Source organism: Chiloscyllium plagiosum, unplaced genomic scaffold (genome assembly GCF_037043375.1).
Source record: "Chiloscyllium plagiosum isolate Xiang-an unplaced genomic scaffold, Cpla_swu_hap1 HiC_scaffold_28, whole genome shotgun sequence".
Classification (NCBI taxonomy): domain Eukaryota; kingdom Metazoa; phylum Chordata; class Chondrichthyes; order Orectolobiformes; family Hemiscylliidae; genus Chiloscyllium; species Chiloscyllium plagiosum.
The window spans coordinates 11,263,182-11,286,401 of NW_028270166.1; the positions used below are offsets into that span (position 1 = coordinate 11,263,182).

General features: G+C 43.1%; 1 protein-coding gene across 3 annotated transcripts in view; it reads right to left on the reverse strand.

Annotated features, from left to right (window-relative positions):
- Window positions 1-2,047: 2,047 nt before the first annotated feature.
- Window positions 2,048-23,220, reverse strand: part of LOC122565409 (spindlin-Z-like) — a 95,527-nt gene continuing 74,354 nt past the window's right edge. For all 3 annotated transcript variants that reach the window (XM_043721356.2, XM_043721358.2, XM_043721355.2), the window contains 2 exons: window positions 9,173-9,406; window positions 2,048-3,773 (listed from right to left, as the gene is read on the reverse strand). In XM_043721356.2, the coding sequence (XP_043577291.1) occupies window positions 3,574-3,773; window positions 9,173-9,406 (434 nt within the window). In that variant the 3' untranslated portion in view covers window positions 2,048-3,573. The remainder of the gene's footprint in view (window positions 3,774-9,172; window positions 9,407-23,220) is intronic.

Sequence of the window (23,220 nt, forward strand, 5' to 3'; positions counted from 1 at the left end):
ATGGTGCCAGATCTAGAGTCCTTGCAGCAAGTTCTGCTTTTATGTTTTGACAAACGTTAAAATTTATTTTTAATTCATTAAAAAATTCAAAAGGATGTAATGCCATAGCTACTAACAATGCAATATGTTTTAAGACAGTAAGCTGCAAAGTACACAAATGAAACAACTGGATAGAAAAGGTGTTTCTGAAGTCTGTAGGCTTCCTTAACATTTCAGTGTAACCTTATTGCTAGATATCAAAGAAAATTCAGCTAATTAAGCTTTGCTCAGGAAGCCAAATAATCTGGTGGCCAAAACACGATGAGTGCCAACAGCTACTGTACTGGCGAGATGCAAGTTAACACGGGTTAGATTGTATCTGCTATTCTGTCTGCTGCATGTTTAACCAGAATGTAAGTAAATCAAAGAGCACCACTGTCTTCCCAAAGATGTCAGCAAATGTAGCTCAGTCAGAGTAGTGTCAAATTAGTTGAACTTGTTAAACAGACTACAACAAGTTTGTAAGTTACTCACATGGAAAACAACCACTTGCCCCATGAACACAGCACCATTAAAGTAATGCGCCTTCCCACCTCCAACATTAAAGAGCAAAATAAACCTCAGTTTACATATACAAATGAAGAATGAAGAACATTTCTCTTGTACGCATTGCATCTTTTATAAGTATATACAAATATCTTGAAAGCATTTTGGCATCTACATAAGCAGCGCACAACTCAACAAAGCTGCCAAACTTTGAGAAAGAGATTATGTTTGACATCACTGATACAGTCACACGCTGACTGCTGGGATTGTTTAACTATCAAGTTGCTATTGCATTCCAAGTGCTGTAAATGTCCAGCAATGCAATAAAATGGAAGAGTGACAAAATCTGGGAAACAACAAGGATCCAACAGCACTGGTGATGACTCACAAACTTCCAAACAGGAAATCTCATCGAAGTGCACACATTAGACTTCCATCTTCCCTTCAATCCAGTGTTGGGACCTATTTAAAAATACTGATCTGGAAAGTATGGTCTCCATGCCTGAAGTTATTTGCACCATCAAGATTTTACAGATTTGTTTTCTCTGATGAGCTCGAACCTTTGCTCTTTTCTGCCAAATGGCTTAATCTGGGAATAAACTAGAAGGCCATGCCACCTACTGCCAGTCTATGGATGATGAAATGCCATCGCATTTCCACCTCAATCACTCAACCCAAGCTGACTGCATTCCAAAACGACAAAACAAACCAGTCATTTTCCAAAACTGCACCAGGAAAAGGGAAATGCAACATCGGCAGGCCTTTATGTATAAAGGTCTCCTGTCTCTATGCATTCCCAGCACTGTGTACTGTCAGTGACATTCTTAGGTGGTGCTAGAAGCTACTGTGAAGTGCTTTAAAAACGAGGAGATCAAAAATCAGAAGTGAAATAAAATTCTCCTGTGAAAATGAACAGAACTATTTTCCATAGTTACCCACACAAAACAGCATTATTACCACGACTGAACAATATATTGGCAGCAATAAAATATAAAGGATAAGCTAATATGTTTATTAATCCTCCTTACTCGATGTTCTCACCTCACTCTTTGCAGCATGGTTACTGCAATCGGCAGACTCGGTATAGATCAGCACTTTTACCTCAGTCAGATAACAAAAAAGGAAAAAGAAAATCAAGCGTCAATGTTTTCTTTTTGTAGTTCAAAAGAAAATTTAAAAGTTTAACATGACTGAAATCCAAAGACATCACTGTAGATGTATGGAAAGAGGACTGGGAGTGAAGTAATGCAGTCAGAATGTGGACCTGTCTAGGTCGATGACACTGCTCCAATTAAGTTATTAAAACCGCAGTATGTTCGGAGGGACAAGGGCTTGGAGATACCACTCCCACCTTTTCATTTGAAATCTTAAGCTGGACCTTTCTCCTTCTCCAAATAAATTATACACGGGACAGAAAAGATAAGAACATCAGAGACTTCACTTCCACAATGAACCGCATAGCTCGGTCTGAAATATATGGACCAGTTTTGCTTTGAAAGGAATAAGGCCATCAAGTCCAAAATTCTACTTCGTTATTTGCCTTTACTTTTGTAAAACAAAGCCGAAGACATAAAATAAAAACAAGATTTGAGATTTGATGAGTTTTGCAGAAGTTGCACAACAAAGAGACAATATTCTTTCTGTTAGCCTGAATATGGTAGACATGATACACACTTATATACACACACACAAACGTACACATATATGTACACACACACACACACACACAGTAGGCTGTCTTCATGTGTGGTCCAGGTGTGCCACAGAAAGTGTGTGCCACAACAAATGGATGCTTTACATGCTCTATCCACTGGCAGTGCGGATCACACCAGAGTTCAAGGCAAATCAGCAAATACTGTCACAAAATAGTTTCCAAAAAGTATCCTAATAGAATTCCTTTCCCAAGCGTTTACTTTTATCGTTTCTTTAAACCTGCTTATTTTCCATGATTCAGTAAACAAACAGGACGAACCTTGGGTAAGCTCACATTAAAACCAAACACGAATCTGTTAAATAATTCAGCACCTTTTCAATCAACATTTGAAGCAGGAATCTGCCGCCTAACTTAATCAAGCTTTGTCCAGGCACAACCATCCCTCCCGCAATTCCAACACTGCCACTTCAATAACTTGCATCACTTTCAGTAAGAGGTCTCCTCTGACTCAGACACTGAGAAGGTGCTTTCTGCAAGACCAATGTAGCTGTCGTCACATTTACTCACTTTTCAGTCAAGCGGCATCTCAGTTAAAAAGAGCTCTGTGCAGAACAACCAATTGCATGAAGGTGTCAGTGTGATGGGATCAAAGAACTCTACAGTGAAAGACCTTGCCTTTGTTTCAGTCAGCATTATAATCATACAACAAAAACAGAAAAATTCGGAGTTCTGAAGAAGGGCCAGTGGACCAGAGACGTTAATTCTGTTTCACTCTCCACAGATGCTGCCAGACCTGCTGAGTTTCTCCAGCAATTTCTGTTTTTGTTTCAGATTTCCAGTACTCGCAGCTCTGTCATAATCATGCAAGTTGTATTAATCTGTAGGTGGTCTTGTGGTGTACTAGGTGATGTCCTTACCTCTGCACCAGTAGGCCCGGTTTCAAGTCCCACTCCAGGACTTGATGGCCACGGAAGGAGAGTTCTCATCACAGCTAAACAGGTTGATTATCGCTCTGTCAATCCTTGGGCAGGCGGTAAGACCGACAAGCCTCTGTCAGCCAGCACTGGGCCGCAGATGCAGCGCAATAGCCTCCCCATGTTAAAAATCTCCATATGCAGATTCTTGCGAGCATTAATCTCACTCTGAGGGATGACCCCACACACGTGCGCACACAATCACATACACGCAATGATCACTATGGGAGGCATGACAAAACAATGCTGGTCCAATTGCCGGGGATATCAAAAGGGACTTGGGTAAAATTTCACCTTTCATAAGTCCTTGAAAATAAACACATGGAGGGCTAACATAAAGAACACAAATCTCTTCAGTGATCTGTTCACAGTTCACAGTAAAAATCTCTTAGTGAAGGCAATGGCAAGCGTTGCATGCAGCTAGGAAGTTTTGACCAAGTCATACACATAAATGTGAAAATCGTCATCGAACTTGATGAAATAGACGGATGGTTTAGCCTGCACTTGATGGATCACCAATCCTGTTCTCTTTGTGCTGTCCTCTGTGACATACTCCACCTGCTTCCCCACAAGACTCTCGATCACTTCACCAGGCTCAGTTGGCAAAACTTGCTTGTTCTCTGTCACAAGGAACGGAACAATTAAAATCTCAACCAATGCAACAGAGTTATGTTTTTAAATAGATGTCTATTGCAATTGACAGCAATACTATAAATATGATTAATTATTGATTAGCACCTTTTGGATGTAGATTTGCTCACTGAGCTGGAAGGTTCATTTCCAGGATGTTTCTTCACCCTACTAGGTAACATCTTCAGTGCGCCTCTGGGCGAAGCACAGTTGATAATTCCTGCTTTCTATTTGTATGTTTGGGTTGGTGACGTCATGTCCTGTTCTTTCTCTCAGGGGGGTGGTAGAGCCATTAAATTTGATGTGTTTGTTGATAGAGTTCCGGTTGCAATGCCATGCTTCTAGGAATTCTCGTGTGTGTCTCTGTTTAGCTTGTCCTAGAATGGATGTGCTGTCCTTCCTTTTCTGTATGCAATGATACTAATGTGAAAGGATCATGTCGTTTTGTGGCCGTCAATTAGCCACAAAACGACATGACCCTCTCTCATTAGTATCCTTACATACAGATGAGGAAGGACATCTCTTCGACTGGGACAACATATCCATTCTAGGACAAGCCAAACAGAGACACGCACAAGAATTCCTAGAAGGATGGCATTGCAACCGGAAATCAATCAGCAAACACATCGAGTTAGACCCCATCTACCAACCCCCTGAGAGAAAGAACAGGAAATGACATCGCCACAGGAAATGATGTCACCACGGGAAATAACATCACCAACCTAATGAAACACAAACATATAAATCGAAAGCAGGAATTAACAGTGCTTCGCCCAGAGGCCTACTGAAGGTGTTACCTACTAGGGTGAAGTAGTGTTGGGAAATGAACCTTGCAGCTCAGCGAGCAAACCTACATCCAGAACCTCAACCCGAGCTACAAATCTTCTTAAAACTCATTAGCACCTTTTGTTACAACTTGTTAAAATTAAATAAAGCATAACGAAAGCCCCACTTTCCCTTTGCAATTGTCCCTCAACTGCTCATCCAATTTTTGACAGTGTTGTGCCATTAGTAATCTACATTATTGCAACATTAGTCATCCTTTACTAACATGATTATCTTTCTACACTGCTTTAAATTAACTTTCCAATAATTTTATAAAGAACTTCTTTCACAGAATGTGGGAGTCACTGGCTCAGCCACCATTTGTTACCGATTCCTAACTGCTGTCTCAAAAGTCTATGAGGCATAGGCATCCCATAGTATTGCTGGGGAGAGAGCTACAGGATTTTGACTGACAGTGAAGGAACGGCGACATACTTCTAAGTCAGGATGATGTGCAGTTCGGAGGAGATCGTGCAGGTAATGCATCAAGTGTCTTTGCCTTTTAGGTAGCAGTCGTGATTTTGTAGATACTGGTGAATTGCAGAAACACCTGCTATAAATGGGATACACTTCTGTCACCGTGCATCAGTGTTGGAGGAAGTGAATGCAAAAGGTGGTGGATGGGGTGCCATCAAGTCGGTTGCTGTGACCTAGATGATGTTGAGCTTAGAGAGCTTGTGGAGCTGTACGCATCTAGCCAAATGGTGAACAACCTGTCAGATGCCTGGCTTACAGCTGGCTTTGGGGAATCAAGAGATTAGTTACTTGCCACAGAGTTCCCATTCTCTGGCCTGCTCTTTAGCCACATACAAACCCAGCTGGTCTCGCTGTTTCTGGTCAATAGAGGGTCATTACCAGGCAATTGCATGGCATGATTACCACTAATCAGCCCAAGCCTCAAATGTTGTACTGGCCTTGCTGTATATCGACATAGGCAGCTTCAATATCTCAGGAGATGCAAATGGTACATTGTTCACTGATGATTGCACATTCTCCACTCCTGATGTCACAATGGAAAGAGAATTGTTGAGACTGCTGCCTGCATATCACCATAAGACATAGGAGTGGAAGTAAGGCTATTCTGCCCATCGAATCCACACCGCCATTCAATCACAGCTGATGGGCTTTCCAACTTCACTTACCCACACTCTCCCCATAGCCCTTAATTCCTTGAGAGATCAAGAATTTATCAATCTCTGCCTTAATGCCCTGGCCTCCACTGTGCTCTGTGGCAATGAATTCCACAGGTCCACCACTCTGGCTGAAGAAGCATCTCCTCATCTCCGTTCATAACAACCAATACCAAGTCCTGTTCACCCATTACCCATACTCTCTAAGCCACATCAGCTCTGTGTCCTTAAAAGCTTCAAGTATAGAATCATTAACCTCTGTGGTTTCACCATTCACCATTTCTGTAACCTGTCTCAGTCGTACAACCTTCAAGTTCAGTGTTAGAGGTCGTGCAAATCCTGCTTTAACAAATTAAAACTTATTTTCCTCTCTAGTGATTTAACAAGGTCCAATAATAAACTCCATGGAAACAGCTGAGAATTGGATGTAGAAATCATACTCCCCAGCAGGTAATTACCTGAATGTGGAAATAAAAAGTGATGCTGATACTTTGTGAAAATTTCTCTTGAATTAATTGCATCCCTCAATGGTGTGCTGCTCAAATGTTGAATATGCACGCGTGAACAGAGATTGTCGGCTTTATGATTGAAAAGGTCAATATCGACATTGGTCTGTTCAGACCAACGAGTTGCTCTCTCATTAGGAGAGGCGCAATGCTGGTGGTTTAACCCGTGGGTTACCATGCATCAGGTGAGGGGAGAAGTTGAGAAGGAGAGTCCTTCGTGGCAACTTCAGCCAGTGTGGGAATTGAACCCATGCTGTTGGTGTCACTCTCCAGCCAGCTGAGCTGACCAGCCTCTTCAAGGAATTGTAATAGAGTTTCTCCCCTAAAAACTACATAGCACTTCAAAGTAGAATCAAATTTTTTTTTCTTTCCCTCATTAATGGCTGCACTGGCATCTGATGTGAGCACAGCTTGGAATTCATCTCTATGACTCAGAGACATAAGACTGACCTCTGCAGCATCCAATGACCAATGTTAACATGCCTTCCATTGTATAATGATTCTCAGCTCCAGGCATTATATGAAAGAAAAAGGTAGGATCCACTACAGTGAAAAGTTCACCTCAGGGTCTAACAATGTGGTGGTAAGGTGAGGTGGGATAACTGCTCCCACTAGCTCTGCAGGATCTGTCTTCAGCAGCAGAGGGCGAAATATAGGTCCTTCATGCTTTGTGCCAAGGTTACGATCAGATCAGCTGGAAAACTAACCATCTCCCAATAATAGGGCTTGCCCAGACTGATACTGTATACAACACCTTTAATGGGCTCTAGCGGTGCAGTGGTAGTGTACCATCTGTGTCAGGAGGTCCAGGTTAAAGACCAAACTGCTCCAGTACTGTGTAATAACATCTCTGAATAGTGATCAAAAAATATCTACAGAAACACATCGTAGGGCTCTTGTGGTGCAGTGATAGTCAGTGTTCCTTCGAATTCTTTTTCGCTCATGCAGTGTGGTTGACTCTGAACTGCCCTTTGGGCAATAAATACGAGCCTAGCCAGCAATGCTCTCATTTCATGAATTAATTAAGAAAAAGATCTCTCACTCAGGTCTGTGTGCATCATTGACTCTCTACAATTGGATATCAATGCAATGCTCCACAATGGCATGCTGATCACTGTACAGAGAAGACCAGCATGGCTGAGAGAGAACTTTGGTGGCAACCGTGCTACCTCTGGCCAGAAGGTTTGGGCTGGGGTCCCACCAGCTCTGGAGAGGTCATGCTGTATCTGAAGAGGGTGATTAGAGTTACCACAATGCAACTCAGTACATCCTCATGACCAGAATGGCAGGTGCAATGTGAGCTGCGCAAATAGATTTCTCCTACTACTTAGAATATCATTTTTAGAAAATATATTTTAACGAGACATGGGCATCACTGAGCTGTTGCCCATCTCTAACTATCCTTTACCTGAACAGCTAGGGAACTGCAGAGACCAATTAAGTACCACACTGCTGAGAAATCTGGAGTCACAAAGACCAGACCGGGCTAAGATGACAGATTTCCCTTAAAACGAAACTTGTGAACCAGGTGGGTCTTGTAGGATTTGAGCATGTGTCCTTGGAGCATTAGCCTTGCCTCCTGATTATTAATCTAGTAATATTACAACTACAAGGAGGAGGGGAAAGTGAGGACAGCAGATGCTGGAAATCAGAGTCGAAGAGTGAGGTACCAGAAAAGAACAGCAGGTCAGACAGCATCTGAGCGGGAGAATCGGCATTTCATCAGGGATGACCATCAGGCGGCGCTTTTCCAACACTAGACATACCACAACTACACACCATTATTTCTCCATCAACTAAATATCGATCACTGCACTGAGCAGCTGGCTTGATGTAGTCCACGGTCACAGGAAAAAGGTCCAGTAACAGCACAGTTTGCAATATGGACGGTCTAGTTTAGTTCTTCAGTGGATGCACTGTATCCACAGCTTTTATCATCAGGTTACATCACCATTTGCCTTCTCTGATATGTCACCTCAGCCGAGAGCTAACTGGCAGTGACCAGAATCATGTGAAGACATCAAAAATACTGATTTTTGTACTATGTATAAAATTCCTATGTCTTTGACACTAACACTTTTAAAAGATTGCTAATAAATGTACAGCAAGAACAGAACAGAAGACATTATAACTTCAGGCTTGTCCAAGACTTGGTAGTAGGCTGTCTGCATGCATTTAATTGAAGACTTTGCAGACATTATTTTCTCAGAGAAAAAGTAAATTCCGTGACTTACCAAAACAGGAAGAGGAAGATACATTAGTTCTGCAAATGGTTCTTCACTCTAAGAGAGAGGCTCTGGTCTCACAAATTTGAGACTTCCATCCATTCCCAACTGTAAAATGCTTCAACTGGAATGAATTCTTTCCTGTGGTATTCTTGAGTATTGTCTATTTGAACCATTAAGACTTTTCTCCTCCACTATCCCTCCTCTAACTAAATAGTGACAGGTGCCTTAGGATGGGTCAAAACCTATCACTCACAACTATCCTGCACGAAAAAGGACTTTTTGTTTGGAGGGGGCACGCTGGGTGAGAGATCATTTCAATCTTTGACACGTTTGACTGACCATATATATGTTTTCACTCACTGTTTTCCTGAAAAAGCATGCTGTCTCCTCTTCCTTTCAAATCAGTCATGTCGATTCTGTTCACTGAGGGGGTAAAGCTGAGCATTCCAGCTGATGTGTAACTGGATGGCCAACCAGAAAATTAAGACTCCATGAAACTGCTACTACCTGAGGGGCTCCAAGTTATTCAATGCAGGGAGTGGTTGAAACCAAGAGGTTACTGACCTGAAACCCCAACTGCTTCTCATCCCACTGTCTAACCTGTGGGGTGATTATCAACACTTATTTACATTGGAAACTAATCCAGCAGCCGGTAAACATTCATTGGGCTTTGAGTGTACAATTCCGTAGCATTACGCACCTGAATCTGGCAGGATACGGAGATCTCCCTCTTTGTAGTCCTCCAGTAGCTGGTACATATACAGTACAGGGTCCTTTTCATATGTGATATAATACCACGTTGTCATGACAGGTGCACGAGCCAACACCATCCCTCTCCATTCGTTCTTCGATCCATCATCCTTCTCGAACATGTGCTCGACTGCTTTCCCCACTATGAGCTCTGCCAGGTCAGCATCCATTATTTTTGTTCGACCTGTTGGAAAGCAGGAGTCACAGCTCAAACATGGCCTTTCAACCCACGGAGTTTGTGCTAGCTTGCTCAGTGGGCGTTCCAGTCATTCCCACTCCTCTGCTCTTTCCCCACAGCCGTGTTACCTTTTCCTTCCATCAACGGTTTATACGAATACCTTTCCAAGGTTTGTGTTGAATTGGAACCACTAGTCTAGCAAACCCTAACCACTGGTTGAATCTTTTAAAAAAAAATCTCATCTGGTTTACAGGGACAGTTAGCTTGTTTGCTGGCCAAAGGGATGCCAACAACGTGGGTTCAATTCCTGAACCAGCTGAGGTAAAGGATGCTCCTTCTCAACCTCTCCCCTTGCCAGAGGCATGTTGGCCCTCAGGCTAAACCACCACCAGTTTTCTCTCCAATGAGAGAGCAGCCATACAGACTGTAAAACTATGACAACCTTATCTTTTACTTCTGTGGCCAACCATCTTAAATCTGGATAGTCAACAACTCAGCCTTTGGCAACAGCTTGCATTAAAAGTGTTACACAGAGATGTACAGCACAGAAACAGATCCTTTGGTCCAACTTGTCCATGCCAACCAGATATCCTAAATAAAACTAGTCCCATTTGTCAGCATTTGGCCCACATTCCTCTAAATGTTTCCTATTCATATACCCATCCAGATACCTTTTAGATGTTGAAATCGTACCAGCCTCTATCACCTCCTCTGGCTCATTCCATACATGCAATACCGTGTGTGTGAAAGAATTGCCCCTTAGGTCACTTTTAAATCTTTCCTCTCTCACCTTAAGCCTATGCCCTCTAGTTTTGGGCTCCCCCACAATGTGGGGAAGATGTTGCCTATCCATGTCAGTCATGTTTTTATATCAGTGACGTTTGATTTGCTTGCCTTTATTGGCCAATGCATGGAGTATAGGAGTTGGGAGGTCATGTTGCGTCTGTACAAAACATTGATCAGGCCACTTTTGGAAAACTGCATGCAATTCTGGTCTCCCTGCTATAGGTTGGATGTTGTGAAAACTGAAAAGGGTTCAGAAAAGATTTATAAGAATTGTTGCCAGGGTGGAGGGTTTGAGCTATTGGGAAAAGGCTATTTTCCCTGGCACGTGAGAGGCTCAGGGGTGATGGTTGTGTAATTGAGTGCAATAATACTGAATTTGCTCAGGAATTTATATTTTCTTTTTCCGAGGTTGCTGGTTTTGATGAGATGCAGTTCTGTAGGTGCTGGCAAGCCATGAGAGACCACATGCATACAGATGAACCATGTGTCAAGAGACTATCTTTTGTGTGAGCCATCATATCCAAGGACAACAGTCTTTACCTGATGTTCATATACAGTTTGAGATATCAATTTGCTGCTCCACATTGACTCCATTTCGTCTTGAAGGAAGTGAGGTGGTGGGGGTGGGTAATAAACTTTGCAAACCTATAAAATTCTGACAGGACTAGACCAAGGTAAATACAGGAAGGATAATCCTAATGAGTGGGTAGTCCAGAAATAGGGTTAATGGTTTAAGATTGCAGGATAGATCATTTCAGTCAGTGACAGGAAGAAATTGCTTCACCCACACAGAGGTGAGCCTGTGGAATTCTCGGCCACAGAAACTGAGGCCAAAACACTGAATGCTTTCGATGAGTTAGATATAGCTCTCGGAGCTAATGGGACCAAACTGTATGGGGAGTCAGCAGGCTCAAAGGCTGAATGGCCTACCCCTGCTCAGGGTTTCTATGTTTGTGTTTATTGTCTATAGCTCTCTTATCAGCAGCGGTGAGGTGGGGGTGATATTAAGCAGGAAATTTGAGATGCATGCAACAAGGATGGTTCAGTAATCATGGATGATTTCAATCTCCATACTTCGAAGAGAAAATCAAATCTAATATTTCCAGGTTTTCTGAAGACACAAACCTAGGTGGAAGTGAGTATGGCAAGGTTCCTTCAGAACAATTCAGGCAAGTGGATAGAAATATGGCAGATGCAGTAAAATATGGATAAATGTGAAGTTGACCACTTTGGCAGGAAGAACATAGGTTGTGACAGGTTGTTGTACAAATGGACCAGGGTGTCCCTGTACACTGGCTATTGAAATTAAGTATGCAGGTGCAACAAGGCAGGTAAATAGTATACTGGCCTTCACTGAAAGGGGTGGAGTACAGGAGCAAGGAAAGCTTACTGCATTTGTACAGGGCCTCGGTAAGTTCACACCTCGAATGTTTTGTGCATTTTTAGTCTCATTACCCAAGAAAAATAAACTTCCCATACAGGGTGTGCAGCAAAGGTTCATGAGACTGATTCAGAGGATGGCACGTCTGCTATATGAAGAGAGATGGGATCGAATGATCTTGTATTCACTGGAGTTTAGATAGATGAGGGGAATCTCATTAAAACACAAAAAATATTCTGACATGGCTGTACAGACTGGATGTGTGGATGGTGATTCCCCTGACCAGGAGGGGATGGGTATTGTCCCAGAATTAGGATACAAGGAGTCACAATCTCAGGTTATGAGGTAGGTCATTTCAGACTCAGATGAGATGATAAGAAAATTCTTCAGAGGTGAACATTGGTATTCTCTATATTTAATGACTTCACCTGCACAGCTTTACATGGTAGAGCCATAGGTCATAGCGTCATTCAACCTGGAAACAGATCCTTCGGTCCAACTGATCCATGCCAAACATAATCCCAAACTACACTAGTTCCACCTGCCTGTCCATATCCCTCCAAACATTTCCTATTCATGTACTTAGAGTGTTTTAAACATTATAATTGTACCCACAGCCACCACTTCCTCAGGAAGTTCATTCGACATGCGAACCACTCAGTGTTTAAAAAAAAATTGCCCCATGTCCTTTTTAAATCTTTCTCCTCTCACCTTAAAAGCCCCCTTGTGTTGAAATCTTCCATCCCAGGGAAAAGGCAAGTACCATTAACCTTATCTTATACCCCTCATTATTTTATAAACTTCGCCTCTCAACCTATGCTCCAGTGAGCAAAGTCCCAGCCTTTCTTCATAAGTCAAACCTTCTATATCAGCAGCATCCTGGTAAATATCTAGACACTAAAAAAGGTGCCAAGGGATTTGGGGAAGGAATGGGAGTATGGCATGGAGACAAGAGGACCAGCAACAATCAAACACAACGTGGAGTCAGCACTATGGACCTAATGCCTACACCTATTCCCATTTTCTTTCAGTTTTGAGGGAGGTGGGACTATTACAAATTGGATGGACTGGAACCAATGTCCTCAGAGGTGCTTTTGCAAACACTTTTGGGCATGGTTTAAACTAATGTGGCGGGGGATAGAAATCAAATGAGGTGAATAGTGGACAATAAGGAGGTAGTAACTAAAGCCTGTAAGGCAGTGATTCTCAAACGCCTGTTGGCCACGGCTCTTAGGTTCCAGAGCACCGTGCGCCCCCCCCCCTTTCAAACAGGGATACAACACAAACAGATAGACAGAAAATCATTTGTTATTGAAAACCAAGAAAACTTGAACATCCTGACATATTGGACAAAAAAAATTTTTTGATAACTGTATGAAATTAAACATCTATCAGGCCTAATGCGATCCTTGAGCTGGGTGCTTTTCTGCAAGTTTCATGATATCGGGTGCCAAAACAGTCGGAGGTCACCTCTTGTTGCAATATCAATTCTGCTCCTGGATTTTGTCAAAGAAACTACCTTGTGGAATCCACTCAACCAAATATGTTGTAAATTTATTCGGCAGATCACTCTTGATCCAGAAATCCTTTTCAAACTGACTGAACTGACAATGTGCAGTTACGTTGCTTGGGTATTTCATCGATTCAGTTCTGAACCCTCATAAGCCCTTGGGGCTCCACTCTCACAGCTTTCAGACTGTGGCTCCCTTCACAAGGGAGCCATTCAGCTCCCACTGAGAATGGCTGTTGTAAGGAACTAGATAATGAAGTCAGCATGACTAAGGGGGAGAGAAGGCAGGGAGCAAATGTTGAATGCAAAGAGACAGGTGACCTGAGATGCATTTATTTTAATGCAAGAAGAAGTGTAGTAGCTAAGGCAGATGAACTTATGGCTTGGATTAGTACCTGGGCGTATATGTTATTGTTATTAATGAGACTTGGTGGAGGGTAGGTCATGATTGACAACTAAATATCCCAGGATATAGATGCTTCAGGCGGGATAGAGAGGGAGGTAGAGGGTCGGAGGAGTTGCATTACTAGGGGATATCACAGTAGTGCTGAAGTAGGACACTATGGAGGACTCAAGCAGTGAGGCAGTATGGGCAGAACTCAGAAATAGAAAGGGTAAAGTAACAACGTTGGGGCTGTACTACATGCCTCCCAACAGCGAGCGTGAGATAGAGGTACAAATATGTAAACTGAGTATAGAAAAATGTCAGAGCAAAAAGGATGATGGTGGTGAATGGAGATTTTAATTATCCCAGCATTGACTGGGATTCACTTAGTGGTAGAGGTCTAGATGGAGCAGAATATGAAAGGAGCATCCAGAAGGGTTTTATAGAGCAGTATGTAAATAGTCCAACTCAATAAGGGATCATACTGGACCTGGTATTTGGGAATGAGCCCAGCTAAGTGGTTGAAATTTCAGCAGGGGATAACTTTGGGAATGGTGATCAGAATTCCGTAAGTTTTAGAATACTCATGGACAAAGACAAGAGTGGTCCTAAAGGAAGAGTGCTAAATTGTTGGTGGTGGTGGTGGTGGTGGGGGCAACTGTAGCAAAGTTCAACAGGAGCTGGGGAATGTGTATTGGGAGCTGCTGTTTGAAGGTAAATGCACATTTGATATGTGGGAGGCTTTTAAAGAGGGGTTGATCAGAGTGCAGGACAGACATGTCCCTGCAAAAAAGACTGATAGAAGTGGCATGGTTAGGGAACCATGGATGACAGGTGAAATTGAGAGACGAGCTAAGAGGAAAAAGGAAACATACATAAGGACTAGATGACTGAAAACAGACGAAGCTTTGGAAGAATATCAGGATAGTAGGACCAATCTGAAACAAGGAATTGACAGGGCTAAAAGTGGTCTTTAGCAAACAGGGGTGAGGATAATCCCAAATCTTTTTATTCATATATAAAGGAGCAAGAGGGTAACGAGAGAAAGGGTTGGCCCACTCAAGGACAAAAGGAGGGAAGTTATGCATTAGGGATAGATGTTTGATTACTCTAGGTCAAAGTGAGGTCTGCAGATGCTGGAGATCAGAAAGGGCTTATGCCCGAAACGTCGATTCTCCTGTTCCCTGGATGCTGCCTGACCTGCTGCGCTTTTCCAGCAACACACTTCCTACTCTAGGTCAAGTCAACATAGTGAGGAATTGTTGGGTATTCTAAAAGGCATTAAAATGGACACGTCCCCAGGTCTGGATGGGATCTATCCCAGGTGACTGAGGGAAGCGAGAGAGGAAATAGCTGGGGCCTTGACAGATATCTTTGCAGCATTCTTGAACACAGGTGAGGTCCCAGAGGACTGGAGAATTGCTAATGTTGTCCCTTTTCTTAAAGGAGTATAGCAGGGATAATCCAGGTATAGACTGGTGAGCCTGATGTCAGCTGTTGGAGCAGATACTGAGGGATAGGATCTATGTTTGGGAGAAAATGGACTGATCAGTGATATGCAACATGGTTTTGTGCAGGGAAGGTAATGTCTTACCAACTTAATAGAATTCTTTGAGAAAGTGACCAGGTTGATTGATGAGGGAAGGGGTTTAGATGTCATATACATGGGGTTCAGTAAGGCGTTTGAGAAGGTTCCCCGTGGTTGGTAGGCTGATGGAGAAAGTGAAGTCGCATGGGGTCCACAGTGCACTAGCTAGATGGATAAAGAACTGGCTGGCACCAGGAGATAGTAGTAGTGGAAGGGAGTTTCTCAAAATGGAAAACCATAACCAGTGGTGTTCCACAGGGATTCGTGCTGGGACCACTGCTGTTTGTGATACACATAAATTAACTGGAGGAAGGTATGGCTGGTTTGAGTGTCATCTGCAAATTGGATAATAAGATTAGTGAAATAATAGATAGTGAAGGGGACTATCAGAGAATGCAGCAGAATACAGATAGATTGGATAGTTGGACGGAAAAATGGCAGATGGAGTTTAAACCAGGAAAATGTGAGATGGTGCGTTTGGAAAGATCCAATTCAAGAGCAAACTATACGGTAAATGGAAAAGCCCTGGGGAAAATTGATGTACAGAGAGATTTGGCTGTTTCGGTCTATTGTTCCCTGAAGGTGGCAACGCAGGTTGATAGAGTGGTCAAGGCAGCACATGGCATGCTTTCCTTCATCGGACAGGGTATTGAGTACAAGAGTTGGCAAGTCATGTTAGATTGTATAAGACTTTAGTTCAGCCACATTTGGAATACTGCGTACAGTTCCAGTCACCACATTACCAAAAGGATGTGGATGCTTTGGAGAGGGTGCAGAGGACGTTCACCAGGATGTTGCCTGGTACGGAGGATGCTAACTATCAAGGGAGGCTGAGTAGATGAGGATGATTTTCATTAGAAAGACTGAGGTTGAGAGGGGACCTGATTGAGATCTACAAATCACAAAGGGTATCAACAGGATGGATAGCAAGAAGCTTTTTCCCCCCCAGAGTGGGGACTCAATTACTAGGGGTCACAAGTTTAAGGTGAAGGGGGAATGAAGTTTAAGGGAGACTTGATTGGAAGGTTCTTTACGCAGAGGGTGGTGAGTTCCTGGAAAGCTTTGCCGGTGGGAGGTGGTAGAGGTGGGCATGATAGCATCATTTAAGATGGGGAGGCACAGTCGCTCAGTTAGCACTGCTGCCTCACAGTGCCAGGGACCTGGGTTCGATTCCCACCTCGGGTGACTGTCTGTGTGGAGTTTGCACATTCTCCCTGTGTCTACATGGGTTTCCTCTGGGTGAACCGGTTTCTTCTCTCAATCCAAGGATGTGCAGATTAGGTGAATAGGCCATGCTAAATTGCCTGTAGTGTTAGGTGCATTAGTCAGGGGAATGTAGCGAAATGGATCTGGGCATGGGTTACGCTTCAGAGGGTTCAGTGTGGACTTGTTGGACCAAATGGCCTGTTTCCACACTGTAGGGAATCTAATCTAATCTAGACTGATACATGAATGGGCAGGGAGCAGAGGGATACAGATCCTTCGAAAAGAGGTGACAGGTTTAGATAGAGAATCTGGACCGGCACAGACTTGGAGGACTGAAGGGCCTATTCCTGTGCTGAAATTATATTTCTACGCTTTTGAACTACAAATGACAGATAAGTGCAATTGCAAAAAAAACATTTTATCGTCTTGCATTTCAAAGCAGAAAATGAGATAACCATTGCTTGAATCCAGGCATTTTAGTAGATTTCTCTGTTTTATTAAATCAAAAGCAAACAAATTACTTCATGAATAATCCACTTCAGATACAAACTCAATATTGCAGGACCTGGGACAATAGGAAAGAAATTGAAGCATGTTCTTATTTATAAAAACAATAACTGAAGAGAAGTTTTGCATGTACTAAAATAAAGTCTGTTGTGTTTTCTCCAGATTTGGTTTGTATTCTAAACCAAAGGGTTTGCCCCATGTTATTTTTTGATTTATCGCAGAGAACCAGAGGATATTGTGTTGTAGGAAATGTATTACATGTTTAAGCTCAGTTAAGTCAGAAGTTTTGAATTTTGAATTTGTGACTTATGGGTTTTTTGCCCCCATGTGAGGGGGTTTAATGATTAACTTGAAAGTATTTCTGTAACCATAGTGATATTTAAAACAACTTGGTAGAGAAGTAGCTTTCAGAACCAAATTACATAAGGCAAGTTTGTGACAGAGCAAGGTAAACATTGCACGTCAGCATTTCTGGTCAAAACCTCTGGACTTATTTTGGGTTTGGGGAAAAACCCATAGCTGTAAAAGATAAAAAGGTTGTTTTTTTTAAGTTCCTGTTTAGGGCAGATGGATAAAGCAGTACTCCTGAGAAAGACAGTAGATATAAACTAGAATAGAGTAAGGAGTTTAGAAATAACCCCAGACCAGAAGTGTTTGGATAAGATGCTGAAGAGGTTATTTGAAACCAAGAATTTTTAAATTCAGGTGTGAAGTCTCCAGGAAGACGCTATCAGATTTTCCAGACTGGGAGTTAAAGTCACAGTTAAATTAAGCCTATTGAAAAGCTAGAGAAACTTTGTCCCCCACTGGTGAGAGTACTGATTAAGGGATGCTTTTGGATACTGTACAGATGTGTTCTTGGGATCTATAAAAGGAGAATTTTTGGGATTAATACATCCATATTTTATCACGCATTTCAAAGTCTCTAAATTGCATTGTGTATGTCAATAACTTGTGTTTCTTCTATTTTATTTTCATTGCTCGTGAAATAAACTTCGGTTTTCTTATTAAAACCAAGTTTGGATCATTGTGGGTGTATGCTTCAGCAAAAAACTACCCTGTTAAAACCCAAGAAACAAAACATGATTTATCAAGCTAGATTGCAGTCTGGGATCATATCAACATGATGTACCTCATATATCCATTAGCTACTCAATTGTGAATTGCGAAAGGTGGATTTGCTAACTTCTGTGCAGGGCATTAGAAGTGTAAGCTCGCCTAAGGAAACTGTCCTCTTGTATTACGTACAGGAAAGATGTCGTGGACACTTAATCATGAAGACCACTCCTTACCCCACCAGGAATGTCAATATCTGCAGCAGTGACACACATCTAAAGTAAAAAAGTGATTTTGATTACATAAATGATTGATATACTTACTCACACACAAGAATGTACTTAATGGTTATGTGGGTAAATGTAGCATCTGGTATGATATTGATTTCACATGCTGGCAGTGAGCTGTGGCTAGTAAGCTACTGTTAGCAGTAGTTGTACTGGTCTAATCCCAGAGTACCAGCTCTGGTGGTTATTCAGTGATTTGCTGTTGGAAGATGCACTTCCGTGGGATATTCAACAAAAAGGACAATCCTTGTCACCAACACAGACAAGTTGGACCATATGGTCAAGGTCTGCACTGTGAACGATATATCACTATGGGTCTACTCCTCCATCAAGATGATCATTCGTAATAAACTCCCCTGAGCAGATCAGCTTTCTGAGCATGCTAATTTTTAAAATTTCATTTACAATATGAGGACGTCGCTGGCTAGACCAGCATATATAAATTCAGAGATGTACAGCACGGAAACAGACCCTTTGGTCCAACCTGACCATGCCGACCAGATATCCCAACACAATCTAGTCCCAACAGCCAGCACCTGGCCTATATCCCTTCCTATTCATATACCCATCCAAATGCATTTTAAATGTTGTAATAGTACCAGCCTCCATCACTCCCTCTGGCAGCTTATTCCATACATGTACCACCCTCTGCATGAAAATGTTGCCCCTTAGGTCCCTTTTATATCTTTCCCCTCTCACTCTAAACCTATGCTCTCTAGTTCTGGACCCCCCGACACCAGGGAAAAGACTTTGTCTATTTATCCTATCCATGCCCCTCATGATTTTATAAACCTCTATAAGGTCACCTTTCAACCTCCAACGCTCCAGGGAAAACAGCCCCAGCTTATTCAGCCTGTCCATATAGCTCAAATTCTCCAACCCAGGCAACATCCTTGTAAATCTTTTCTGAACCCTTTCAAGTTTCACAACATCTTTCCGATAGGAAGGAGACCAGATTTAGATTTAGATTACATTACAGCGTGGAAACAGGCCCTTCTGCCCAACAAGTCCACACCGACCCGCCGAAGCGCAACCCACCCATACCCCTACATTTACCCCTTACCTAACACTATGGGCAATTTAGCATGGCCAATTCACCTGACCTGCACACCTTTGGACTGTGGGAGGAAACCGGAGCACCCGGAGGAAACCCACGCAGACACAGGGAGAACGTGCAAACTCCCCACAGTCAGTCGCCTGAGGCGGGAATTGAACCCAGGTCTCAGGCGCTGTGTGGCAGCAGTGCTAACCACTGTGCCACCGTGCCGCCCGTTTGCAGTCAATATCCCAACAGTGGCCTAACCAATGTCCTATACAGCCATAACATGACCTCCCAACTCCTGTACTCAATACTCTGACCAGTAAAAGAAAGCATACCAAACGCCTTCTTCACTATCCTATCTACCTACGACTCCACTTCCAAGGAGCTTTGAACCTGCACTCCAAGGTCTCTGTTCAGCAACACTCCCTACACTTAATGGTAAATGTATAAGTCCTGCTAAGATTTGCTTTTCCAAAATGCAGCACCTCCTTTATCTGAATAAACTCCCATCTGCCACTTCTCAGCCCATTGGCCCATCTGGACCAGATCCTGTTGTAATCGGAGGTAACCCTCTTCGCTATACCTCCAATTTTCATGTCATCTGCAAACTTACTAACTGTACCTCTTGTGCTCGCATCCAAATCACTTGTGTCAATGACAAAAAATAGAGGGCCCAGCACCGATCCTTGTGGCACTCCACTGGTCACAGGCCTCCAGTCTGAAAAACAACCATCCACCACCACCCTCTGTCTTCTACCTTTGAGCCAGTTCTGTATCAAAATCGCTAGTTCTCCCTGTATTCCATGAGATCTAACCTTGCTGATCAGTCTCCTAGGGAAATCTTGTTGAATGCCTTACTGAAGTCCATATAGATCACATCTACTGCTCTGCCCTCAATCTTCTTTGTTACTTCATCAAAAAACTCAATCAAGTTTGTGAGACATGATTTCCCACACACAAAGCCATGTTGACTATCCTGAATCAGTCCTTGTCTTTCCAAATACACGTACATCCTGTCCCTCAGGATTCCCTCTAACAACTTGCCCACCATTGGCGTCAGGCTCACTGGCCTATAGTTCCCTGGCTTGTCCTTACCACCCTTCTTAAACAGTCACACTACGTTAGCTAACCTCCAGCCTTCAGGCACCTCACCGGTGACTATTGATGATACAAATATCTCAGCAAGAGGGCAGCAATCACTTCTCTAGCTTCCCACAAGAGTTCTAGGGTACACCTGATCAGATCCTGGGGATTTATCCACCTGTATAAATTCCAAGACATCCAGCACTTCCTCTTTTGTAAGATGGACATTTTGCATGGTGTCACCATCTATTTCCCTACATTCTATCTTCCATATCCTTTTCCACAGTAAATACTGATGCAAAATACTCATTTAGTATCTCCCCCATTTTCTGCGGCTCCACACAAAGGCCTCCTTGCTGATCTTTGAGGGGCCCTATTCTCTCCCTAGTTACCCTTTTGTCCTTAACATATTTGTAAAAACCCTTTGGATTCTCCTTAATTCTATTTGCCATAGCTATCTCATGTCCCCTTTTTGCCCTCATTTCCCTCTTTGGTATACTCCTACTTCCTTTATACTCGAAAGATTCACCCGATCTATCCTGTCTATACCTTACATATGCTTCCTTCCTTTTCTTAACAAAATCCTCAATTTCTTTAGTCATCCAGCATTCCCTTTCCCGACCTGCCTTTCCTTTCATCCTGACAGGAATATACTTTCTCTGGATTCTCATTATCTCATTTCTGAAGGTTTCCCATTTTCCAGCCATCCCTTTACCTGCCCCCAAAAGTTCTTGCCTAATACTATCAAAATTAGTCTTCCTCCAATTTAGAATTTCAACTTTCCGATCTGGTCTATCCTTTTCCGTCACTATTTTAAATCTAATAGAATTATGGTCGCTGGCCCCAAAGTGCTCCCCCACTGACACCTCAGTCACCTGCCCTGCCTTATTGACCAAGAGTAGGTCAAGTTTTGCACCTTCTCTAGTAGGTACATTTAGATACTGAATCAGAAAATTGTCTTGTACACACTTAAGAAATTCCTTTCCATCTAAACCTTTAACACTATGGCAGTCCCAGTCAATGTTTGGAAAGTTAAAATCCCCTACCATAACTACCCTATTAATCTTACAGATAGCTGAGATCACCTTACAAATTTGTTTCTCAATTTCCTTCTGACTATTGGGGGGTCTATAATACAATCCCAATAAGGTGATCATCCCTTTCTTATTTCTCAGTTCCATCCAAATAACTTCCCTGGATGTATTTCCAGGAATATTCTCCCTCAGCACAGCTGTAATGCTGTCCCTTATCAAAAATACCACTCCCCCTCCTCTCTTGCCTCCCCTTCTATCCTTCCTGTAGCATTTGTATCCTGCAACATTAAGCTGCCAGTCCTGTCCATCCCTGAGCCATGTTTCTGTAATTGCTATGATATCCCAGTCCCATGTTCCTAACCATGCCCTGGGTTCATCTGCCTTCCCCCTTAGGCCCCTTGCAATGAAATAAATGCCCTGACTGTTTGACTCGCTTCTGTTCTCAACTGTACCAGTCTCAGATTAATCTCTTTCCTCACTATCTCCCTGGGTCCCATCCCCCCACCTTACTAGTTTAAATCCTCCTGAGCAGCTCTAGCAAATTTCCTTGCCAGTATATTAGTCCCCTTCCAATTTGGGTGCAATCAGTACAGAGCTGAAAATGTGTTGCTGGAAAAGCACAGCAGGTCAGGCAGCATCCAGGGAACAGGAGAATCGACGTTTCAGGCATAAGCCCTTCTTCAGGAATGAGAAAAGTGTGTCCAGCAGGCTAAGATAAAAGGTAGGGAGGAGGGACTTGGGGGAGGGGCGTCGGGAATGCGATAGGTGGAAAGAGGTCAAGGTGAGGGTGATAGGTCAGACTGGGGTGGGGGTGGAGAGGTCAGGAAGAAGATTGCAGGTTAGGAAGGCGGTGCTGAGTTCGATGGATTTGACTGAGACAAGGTGGGGGGAGGGGAAATGAGGAAACTGGTGAAATCAGAGTTCATCCCTTGTGGTTGGAGGGTTCCTAGGCGGAAGATGAGGCGCTCTTCCTCCAATCGTCGTGTTGTGGTCTGGCGATGGAGTAGTCCAAAGACCTGCATATCCTTGGAGGAGTGGGAGGGGGAGTTGAAGTGTTGAGCCACAGGGTGGTTGGGTTGGTTGGTCCGGGTGTCCCAGAGGTGTTCTCCGCAAGTAGGCGGTCCAGCATCTGCAGACCTCACTTTCTCCTGCAATCAGTACAGGTCACTTCTACCCCAAAAGAGATTCCAATGATCCAAAAATGTGAATCCTGCTCCCATACACCAGCTCCTCAGCCATGCATGCATCTGCTCTATCTTCCTATTCCTGCCCTCACTAGCTCGTAGCACCAGGAGTCTTCCAGATATTACTACTCGAGGACCTCTTAAAAATTCCTGCCTAACTCTGTAATCACTCTACAGAATCTCATCCTTTTCCCTTCCTATGTCATTGGTTCCAATGTGGACAGTGACCTCTTGCTGGCCCCTCTCCCCCTTGACAACATTCTGCACCCTCTCGGAGACATCCTTGGTCCTGGCACCAGGGAAGCAACACACCATTCTGATTTTTTGCTGCTGGCCACAAACGTCTGTCTGTACCTCGGTTTACAGAATCCCCTAACACAATTGATCTCTTGGAACCAGGAGGTACCCCTCGTTGCATTTGAGCCAGTCTCAATACCAGAAACTTGGCTGTTCGTGATACGTTCCCCTGTAACTCAATCACCCCCTACATTTTCCAAAACAGCATACTTGTTTGAAGTAGGTATATCCACAAAAGTCTCCTGCACTAGGTGCCTACCTCTCTTACCTTTCCTGGAGCTAACCCATCTATGTGACTGTATCTGAGACATTTCCCCCCTTCCATCACATACTGTTGCTGTTGCAAATTCCTCATTGCTTCTAACCGTCTCTCCAACCAATCCATTCGATCCGATAAGATTTGCAACCAACAGCATTTATTGCAGATATAATCCGCAGCAACCCATAAACTCTCTTTAAACTCCCACATCTGAC